We start from the raw sequence: 9,219 nt of genomic DNA on the forward strand, positions 1-9,219 counted from the left end.
AACAACAGGTAACCGGTAACTGATAAAGATAGGTACGACTTCATTAAAAAATAAAGATTAAGTAAATAAAAATAATTAAAATTATTATTACTGTTGTAGCTGGTAGGTACTATTTATATTTTTTGGTATATAGGTAGAGTTTTGATATGCCTAGAGATTTTTACTGGTTTTTTTTACTGATAAAAAACAAGTCAAAGGCTACCTATACCTACTACCTACTTAATAATACCTCCATAATCTTAATAGAGATATAGATATAGATATAATAATCATAATCTTGATATAGACTCATGATCCATATCTTTGATGTTCAGTTGTTTCAACCATGTTCTTGACCATAATCAATAAAAATAAAAAATAAAAAATAAAAAAAGAAAGATTAATACACCTATTGGCTATTTACTTAATATTTGGTTTACATACTATCTCTATGATATTGACTCAATCATATGTCATTCAATGTCATTATCATTTAATGACTTCAAATGTCATTATATGACATTAGAAGACGTGCATTTTGTAAATCACTTAAACAAATCCTGTAAAAGAGATAAACTGAAGTTAAACTATTCAAAATGAAAAAGCTTTCACCCAAAATCCTGCAACATTATAAAACTATATCCACGAGCAGGCCCGGGCGGGCCGAGTGTTACCCGCAGGCCGTGTACGGGCCGACGGAGATACAGAAGTCTGTGATGCTTAACGGCATCCAGATCGTAGCTGCGAGGGTTTCTGGCGCGCTGATGACTGCTTGTACCGTTATGTTCCAGGTTTTAAACATGGTTTACTAGCTATTCTTTGATGTATCTATCCAATCCAATCCAATCCATCAGCCTGTAAGCGTCCACGGCTGGACATAGGCCTTTCTAAGAGCGCGCCACCGAACACGGTCCTCCGCCTTCCTCATCCGCCCTCTCCCCGCCACCTTCTTCAGGTCATCGGTCCAGCGGGCTGGAGGTCGTCCCACACTGCGCTTGTATGATATACCGATGTAGGTATCTATAGGTACTAATACTAATAAATAAAATTGAAGTATCGTTTCTGTTGGAATGGCTAAACCTATTTTGACGGGACTTTCATAGACAAATAGAGGATTAACCAAGAAGTAACATAGTAACATAACTCCTTTTTTAACCAACTTTGAAAAATGGAATGGAGGAGTTTGTGTTTTTCTACCTGTTTATATCTCCGAGATTTCTGAACCGATTTGCGTATTTTTTTTTAATCGTAAAGGGAAGTTTGCGACATTGTTTCATAAACTATTTGGATTCCAACTCCTCAATCCTGATGCTGCAGGGGATCTGACCAATCCACGCGGGCGAAGCTGCGGGCATCATCTAGTTGTAATAATATAATTTAGATAACGAGTACCTACTTCATTGATGTTGGAAGAGCCAGGGGTAGATAAATCTATTTATACCATTTCTTCTAATATCATTGATATACCACGATTAGGTAATTTGAAGATTTTGATTTGTCGATATTTCGACCCAGTTCCATGGGTTGTGGTCACTGTTATCTACATTATAATATGTCGTTAAACCACTAAATAAGCTTAAAATTAGCTCTCTGATCACTGTGTTGTGATTTGGCGCAATGATCGGCCAATCCTTTCCCAAAACCTTCACAAACACCGCCTTTAGCAAGCTCCGCATGCTATCAGACCATTGTCTTTAGCCTGAACTAATATCTACTTCTTAACACGCATAGGGGTGTGGTTAAATAGTAAATAAATATAACGGTGTTCAATTCAAAACACTGTATAGTGCCCGGCAAACAACTTGGGCCTGAAGTCTAGTGGGAGGAAGTTGGCGAATCCGGGAAGCGAAACTCGACGTATCAACCAATCGCGTTCACTCGCGCCGACTGATCAACCAATCGCGTGCACCCGCCATTCACAAGCAAATCGCGCCAATCAATGCTCAAGTTGTTTGCCGGGCACTATATTAGTAAAAAAAACTTTAAACACAGGCTTGCGGCTGTTAAACGCGTAACCGCCGCCCGACAACCGGGAACGAACTGGCACGGGCCACGTCAGAGGGGAATAGACAGGCGGGGAAAGGAGCTATGAGTACCCAGAGACATGCTAACAGCACATCTCTGTGAGTACCTAATCGGCAGCCGAGGTGCGCGGGAGGCGGGAGAAAAAGGTGGTTGCCACGGGCGCGTTGTACACCATAGAGTAGGATTATATTTGTACACGTTGAATAGGCCGATGATGACGTTTCCGTTATAATTCTTATATCTTCTTCGTTCCTCTTGGCCCTGTCGCTCAATAGGGATGATGACTACTAGTCAAATCAGCGACTTTTTATCAAACGTCAAAACGCTCGCTTAGTAAGGGAGCTTGTATGAAATTCACAGATGTGACGTCATAGACATTTGACATAATTTGACGCACTTTTTTAGTTAAATCGATAATTTTAAATGGTTAGCAAACTTAAAACTAACAGCGGACGTGGATTTTACGAATTTTGGAAGACGCTCTATTTAATAATTCTTAAGATATAATTTATTTTTGACATAGGCATCATACCAATTATTGACCTTTTATTTCTGCGGCTAATCATGCGACTGTATTTTAGGCTGGCTCCCGCTTCGAAACCAACGACGACTTGGGAGCATCCCACTTCATCCGCACCATGTCTTCAGCATCAGGAAGGGAATACACTGCGTTTGGCAAGCTCCGCGTTCTGCAGCAGCAAGGCGCCTACCTGACCTGCACGTCTGATCGACAGACCATTGCCTTCAATCTGAGATGTCCTCTACCTTTGTTCAATACGCTGAAAGGGTATTTGGCGGATACTGCTGCGAGGTGCAAATTTTACTGCTCTAAATTCTATGACAAGTTTACTTCCCTATAATATTTATATAGTTAGGTTACTTTGTGGAAGTCCATGATGTACAAGCTTCAGCGGATTATAGCAAATTACGCTTATGATTTCTTGACTTCCCTATACTTACGTGACGATGTAGTCTAAGATGGAAGCATGCTTGCACAAGAGCATAAAACTCGGTGATCTCTAATATAATTCAATCCAATTTAACCGTCAACTGAACGATGCTCACTACCGGATACATAGGTAAGTTTTAGCCAGGTTTTACAGTTTTAACACATCATGGTATTGTGCCTGTATTCAGAGGCTCCGTACGACTCGTTTGATGTTGTCAGTCCAGTGTCCACCTAGCAGAAAGATTGCCTAGTGCCAACACAGTTTTCTGGTAAGTAGACACATCAGTAATTCGGGATTCTAGCGTTCACCACACCTCTCGTTGTTTTTTCTAGATGCTCTTATCATGAGTGGGAAATAGCCGACCGGAAGCAACAAGTAAGAGGCGATCTCACCAGAATGCACCCAGAACAGCGTGTGTTAGACCTGGTTCAGCGCGCGTGCTGGGCCGGCCCTCTTGCCAACTCCATGTTCTGTGAAGAGGAGAGGATTGACAGCATGACGTCTGAAAAGCTGACGAGTTACGCTGCTACTAACTTCAAATCAATTCATTGTGCGGTCGCCAGTGTGGGGATACCGTTTGAGGAAACTATTGAACTGGCGGAAATGATCGACTCGAGAGTGGTAGGTTACATTTTTAAGTAGATTACCTCAGGAGATGTCAAACCTTACAAGGCACAGTTGCAAAGTGCTCTTTGCAATTGCGAAACGTGCGTCGAGTGTGTGCTGGTGGATTTGTGTGGTGTTGCGTGGTGGTATGCTTGGGTTGAGGTTTGCTTGGTGGCTGGTTTTTCTTGCATGCTTAGCAGTGGGAGGGCGGGCGGTGCATGTCACTTGCTGCATGTTTTCAGCGGATTATAGCAAATTAACGTTTATATTCCTTGAATGTCATGGACTTCCGCAAAGTGACGCCTGCTTCTATACAATAACCTTAGACTGTCTCAAACTCTAAATTAGTAACTGTATAATTTCGTAAAATATTCCATCATCATTAGGTACAGTCACAATTATTATTTGCAAAGAAGATTTTATGTTCATTTTCCAGATTTTTCCAGCAGAAAAATATGTTCAGACCTGTAAATAGTACCACATATAAAGACCTCTAAAAGTTTTGGTTTTAGGGAAGGCCTACCTCTGAACAATGCCACAGCTGCCCGCGCTTTCGTTCTGGCATCGAAACTTACGACCTGGGCTCCGACAGCGACACCTGGATCGCTGCAGCGGTGCGAGGTTGTGGAACTGGTGATGTTAAGTACGTTTAGAAAACAACAAGATACACTTTAATCCTCTCAATAAATCTTACGGCTACCATGAGTCCATATTATAAATTAGATGATGCCCGCGACTTAGTCCGCGTGGATTTAAGTTTTTTTTAATCCCGCGGGACCTCTGGTTTTCTGGGATAAAACGTTGCCTATGTCAATTTCCAGGAAGCAAGCTACCTCTGTACCTTTCATATAAATCAGTTAAGCGGATGGGCCTTTCAGAATCCCGAGCTCTTTGATTTTCCGGGATGAAAGCCTATCTCCGTCTCCGGGATGTAAGCTAACTCTGTACCAAATTTCATAAAAATCGGCTAAACTGTCGGCCCATAAAAAGCAGACACACAGACTTTCGCATTTATATTACTAGCTGAAGCCCGCGACTTCGTTCCCGTGGATATAGGTTTTTAAAAATCCTGTGGCTACTTTTTACTTTGGGCCATAAAAAGCTAGCAGGCAGACAGACAGGCAGACTTTCGCATTTATAATATTATTAAGTATGGATATGCTAAGAACAAGAATTATCACACAATCGCCATTTACATAGGTACAAAGATTTTCTTTATTTCATTCCTTAGAATCACCATTCACATAGTGATGGTAGTCAAGGAAAACCTGTTTGTTCCAGCAATCTGTTCAAACACGCACTAGTAGCGTCCGCCTGTGGCACCGGCAGCATGACCCAGGGACAGCATTGGATGGACAGGACCTCTGAAGGACCGATCGGGATTCTGTCCCTGGGCGACATCTTCTCTGACTACAGAGCTTTAAACATCTCTTATGCGGAGACTGGTGTTTTTGGTACGCATTCCTTTTAGTTTCCTCAGGAGATTCCATGCCATGTAGATCTATACTACGTCCTTCTTTTAAACTTCTCTGGTCAGATGACCTTAGTACATGCGTGATTAATCACCTTACAAACATATGCAAGAGATAATTATACACCTTGCAAGCAAGAAGACTTTCGTAGCTAGAGATCACTACACACCTTGTAAGCAGGACGGGAGCACCTGCTACCATTAGGGTCAAGTTTCTTGAAGATCAATTGGACGTACCTTATTTTCTGAAAACCGTTCTCATCCACAATCAGGTCAAAATTGAGATAAAAAACTAATTTTAAAATTGCATTGTAAGATCCACGTAATTTAAGAATTTAAGATAAGGCCTCAATATAATTTTGTTTCCATTGATTGTATTTTTTCAGGTATAGTAGCAAAATGCAAAGCAGAGATGGCGTGTAATGCTGCCTATGCTGCCACTGACTTTCTGGCGAACGTCTATAAACTGAGTCCAGAACAAATAGAAAATGGAAAGAAGAGACTTCGTAAGAAACATAATGTTACAAAAGCTAGCGCTAGGAAAAAGATCTCTAACTTACGTTTAAAAAAAAAATATAATATACTAGCGATTGGCTGCAATACCTTATACAGTATGTTTAAACATAGGTAGGTATTAGGTACCAGCAAGTGATGATGTAGCCTAGATGCAGGGCGCTTGCCTAGAAGATGGCTAGTTACTCAGAGTTGCATTGTGCAGTGCTACGGAGTGCAGCATCGGGGTCGTTACGTGCTAAGGACGTCTTGTATCGTGATCGGATGTCACTGCCTGAAGTACTAGAGGGTTGGGATTTCTGCGGCTGCAGCTTCTTTCGGTTCTCAAAATAGTTTTTGGAAAGCTGTTTGAAGTCGATGTCGGGAGTTGAAGGTCTCTGTGGAGGTCCACATTGCGCATGAAGGGAGCCCGTGGTCCTGCCCATGACGCAAGACGAGTTACGTCTTTTTTATTCTCCAGAGGTGAGCCTGTGCTTTCACGACGAGGACCCGGTGAAGGCCTCACAAGGTCTCGCGCTGCAGGCGCTGAGCGGCGCACACATAGACACCGCAGAGCAAGCCGTGTCTATGCTCGACGCCATTAACGCCGCGGATGTCACCGACACTGCCGCTACGCTAGCCTCTAGATGTTCGTTTTTTATTATTATTTCTTTGTTTTTACATTTACAATGTTAGCAGATCAGCTGACTAGCCGATTTAAATTGGACTGTCTTGTTATTGTAACCACTTTTTCATGGTAAACACTATAATATAGGCAAACAGTCACTGCCTATCCCCCTATCTGATATCATGATCTATAAAGTACTTTGCTTGCTGGCTCATAATTGACGGGTGACACAAAGAAAATTTACCTCCGACACCAGCAATTGCCACTCGCGCCTCTACTGTGGTCTGCCGCCTGCTCCGCTTCACGCTAATCAAGTCTAATACCTATAATAGCTGGTTTTAACTTTTTTAATTTATTTTCAGGTAATCAAATGGCCATCGCTATAGTTGGTGATGTGGGAGCTGTTCCAACGGATATATTTTATAATATGTGAAGAGACTAAGAAACTTTCACAATAAACGTTAATTTATTATTATTTACTTATTTTATTAGTAAGCTGTCCTGTCCATCTATATATTTATACGAAATAAAATGAATTCAAAACGTTTTTAAAATGTACCTATCTATAGCAATATAATATTACTACATAATGTTTGACAAGAAACAAATTCAATCCAGTCTTTGGAAGGCATATGATGGAAGGAGTGAATTCAATGCAGATCAACCGCTTTGCCAAGGCGACACCTATTCGTTAAATTATTACTTCCTATATCGATTTATTTTGTCCATCTCTCACGGTCTTATAAGATTCGCATCTAGAGCTATAAAAAAATTAAAAAGAATTCATCTGTCAGTTGTCAGAGTCAAAATGACAAGTGCTGTCATAGTCAATATTCATTGAGGTTATGTTTTATTTAGGGTAACAAATTGCAATTTTAAATTTTCTTTAGAATATTAATTAAATACTAAAGAATAAGATAAATATGTTTTAGTTCCAAGCAAGGAGAGTCAAAATGATGAATTCACTGCAGACTACCGCAAAATGTAAGTATACGATTCATAGGTTATTTTATTTAGGTTTACCAAAACAACAATAAATTACCATTTTTAACACAGTATCGTATGTATTTCCAGATTTACGTCTAGTAAACTTAAAAATTGCTTTAAATACACTAAAAGAATGCAAACCAACGGCGCCTTTACAACCGAAATTAGACGTAATATCGAAAGCCAAAACTTTGTCATTTTCACCTCGAAGTATTAATCTTGAGATCAATGAGAAGCCTAATGAAGCAAGAAAAAAGCAAGATCCTATATTCTACATACCGATAGTGAATCCTCGATCGATTTTGCCCCTAATTGACACAAACTGGAGGAAGGATGAGATAGGTCTGCCTGCAATCCAGCAAGAAGAGAAACAGGCTGTCCGTCTGATTGTTATAAGAAGGAAAAAGATGAAAAAGCATCAGAGGAAGAAGCTTTGGAAGAGGATGAGATATCGCTGGGCCAGGGTAAATGTTATTGTGTATTTTTAACCCCCCACCCAAAAAGAGGGGTGTTATAAGTTTGACGTGTGTCTCTGTCTGTGGCATCGTAGCTTCTAAACTAATGAACTGATTTTAATTTAGTTTTTTTTTGTTTGAAAAGTGGCTTGATCGAGAGTGTTCTTAGCTATAATCCAAGAAAATTGGTTCATCCGTCTGAAAGTTATCAGCTCTTTTCTAGTTACTGTAACCTTCACTTGTTGGGGGTGTTATATTTTTAATTTACACTTGTCTAATAGATAGTTGTGGCTGGTATTGTGCATATGAGTATCAGTTGAAAACTACAGGGCTTGAGTCTAAGCTTTGTAATTTGAAAGGTCTCTCTGCCTTGTATTCTTTTATTAGCTTTAATGTAACAACCTATATTTATAATGGAAATCACTTATGATATGTAGTTAAAACAGTTTTAATTCAATTCTAAACAAAATAATGTTGAAAACTAAAACCTGACTGTGATTGTCTTTATAAACGCTGAAATATTATAGTAAAATTGTTTTTCTGTCACTTGGTATATTTTAATGTTGTAGTACATTTATATTTATGAACTCAGAATTTTCTCCTCTTTCATTTGACACCCCACTTGATACAATAGCAAAAAAAAATATTTTTGAGACTCCCACTTTTTTCATGTAACATCTCTTTGGTCAATTTTTTCGTATTAAATGTAGCCTATGTCACCCTGACCCTTACAACGAATCGATTGACACCTCATTCATCGAAATCGGCACAGTAGTTTAAGCGCTATGGTGGAACACGCAGAATCTGGATACAAACATACATACATAAATAGACTGCTAAAATCATAACCCTTCCTTTTGGCTTTGCCACAGTCGGGTAACTTCCTTTTGGCGTGCCTCAGTCGGGTAAAAAGTCATTCATTACAGAAAGTTTATTTAATCAAATCTTTCAAATGCTTTTCAGGTAAAGAAGAACCGCCGCATTAAGAAGGAGAAGATCTTCCAAAATGAGCTGTTTGCTATGGTGAAGCAAGCCAATGAGTTCTCGGCAGAGCAATACGTAGCCAGCAAGCTGCAGAAGGCCAACCACACCCCGCTGCCCACGCGCTGGCGACACAAGCGGCTGCCGGAGTTCATCATACGACAACTGCTGGGCATTGATAAGAAGATCAATTATAAACACACCGATGTTTATAAAGCATGATTATGTAGTTAATTAAATAATATAGTATTGTTTTAGGTTTTGTTTTAGTTGTTAATTACCCCCAACCCAGAAAGAGGGGTGTTATAAGTTTGACGTGTGTATCTGTGTATCTGTCTGTGGCATCGTAGCTCCCAAACTAATGAACCGATTTTAATTTAGTTTTTTTTATTTATTTTATTTATTTATTTAAACAGCTTTATTGCACAAGAAATATAAAGATAATAATAAATGATACAATTTCAGAAATGCAAAGGGCGACCTTATCACTAAAGTGATCTCTCCCAGGTAACCCGTATGTTCGAACCTACAGAACTATAAGACGAGGAGTCGTCGTGCAGCTATATATACAATACAATTAGGTATACATAAACATACACTCTAATAGGTACATACTATACAATAAATATATATATATATAAATAT

The 9,219-nt window shown here is 39.6% G+C and overlaps 2 protein-coding genes across 3 annotated transcripts; both read left to right on the forward strand.

The window, feature by feature from the left end:
• Nucleotides 1–502: 502 nt before the first annotated feature.
• Nucleotides 503–6,626, forward strand: LOC123874367 (cytochrome b-c1 complex subunit 2, mitochondrial-like). The gene is made up of 8 exons (XM_045919668.1): nucleotides 503–770; nucleotides 2,586–2,815; nucleotides 3,287–3,575; nucleotides 4,073–4,203; nucleotides 4,842–5,014; nucleotides 5,418–5,537; nucleotides 6,005–6,172; nucleotides 6,514–6,626. The coding sequence occupies exons 1-8, from the start codon at nucleotides 576–578 to the stop codon at nucleotides 6,582–6,584; spliced, it is 1,377 nt and encodes a 458-aa protein (XP_045775624.1). The 5' UTR covers nucleotides 503–575; the 3' UTR covers nucleotides 6,585–6,626.
• Nucleotides 6,627–6,963: 337 nt separating this feature from the next.
• Nucleotides 6,964–8,832, forward strand: LOC123874372. 2 transcript variants are annotated; one of them, XM_045919676.1, is made up of 3 exons: nucleotides 6,964–7,135; nucleotides 7,226–7,608; nucleotides 8,563–8,832. In XM_045919676.1, the coding sequence occupies exons 1-3, from the start codon at nucleotides 7,105–7,107 to the stop codon at nucleotides 8,794–8,796; spliced, it is 648 nt and encodes a 215-aa protein (XP_045775632.1). In that variant the 5' UTR covers nucleotides 6,964–7,104; the 3' UTR covers nucleotides 8,797–8,832. The 2 variants fall into 2 exon arrangements, with proteins under 2 accessions (XP_045775632.1, XP_045775630.1); XM_045919674.1 differs by having other exon boundaries at nucleotides 7,226–7,602; nucleotides 8,557–8,832.
• Nucleotides 8,833–9,219: the final 387 nt, after the last annotated feature.

The sequence above is a fragment of the Maniola jurtina genome, chromosome 18, assembly GCF_905333055.1.
Source record: "Maniola jurtina chromosome 18, ilManJurt1.1, whole genome shotgun sequence".
Classification (NCBI taxonomy): domain Eukaryota; kingdom Metazoa; phylum Arthropoda; class Insecta; order Lepidoptera; family Nymphalidae; genus Maniola; species Maniola jurtina.

What these genes read in the sequence shown, in the direction of transcription:
- LOC123874367 (XM_045919668.1), top strand. Translation starts at nt 576, where the DNA reads ATGAAAAAGCTTTCACCCAAAATCCTGCAACATTATAAAACTATATCC. An exon ending in CTTGTACCGTTATGTTCCAG is followed by an intron (nt 771 to 2,585) that starts GTTTTAAACATG and finishes ACTGTATTTTAG; the next exon opens with GCTGGCTCCCGCTTCGAAAC. An exon ending in AAATGATCGACTCGAGAGTG is followed by an intron (nt 3,576 to 4,072) that starts GTAGGTTACATT and finishes TTTTGGTTTTAG; the next exon opens with GGAAGGCCTACCTCTGAACA.
- LOC123874372 (XM_045919676.1), top strand. Translation starts at nt 7,105, where the DNA reads ATGATGAATTCACTGCAGACTACCGCAAAAT. An exon ending in ACTGCAGACTACCGCAAAAT is followed by an intron (nt 7,136 to 7,225) that starts GTAAGTATACGA and finishes ATGTATTTCCAG; the next exon opens with ATTTACGTCTAGTAAACTTA. An exon ending in ATCGCTGGGCCAGGGTAAAT is followed by an intron (nt 7,609 to 8,562) that starts GTTATTGTGTAT and finishes TTTCAGGTAAAG; the next exon opens with AAGAACCGCCGCATTAAGAA.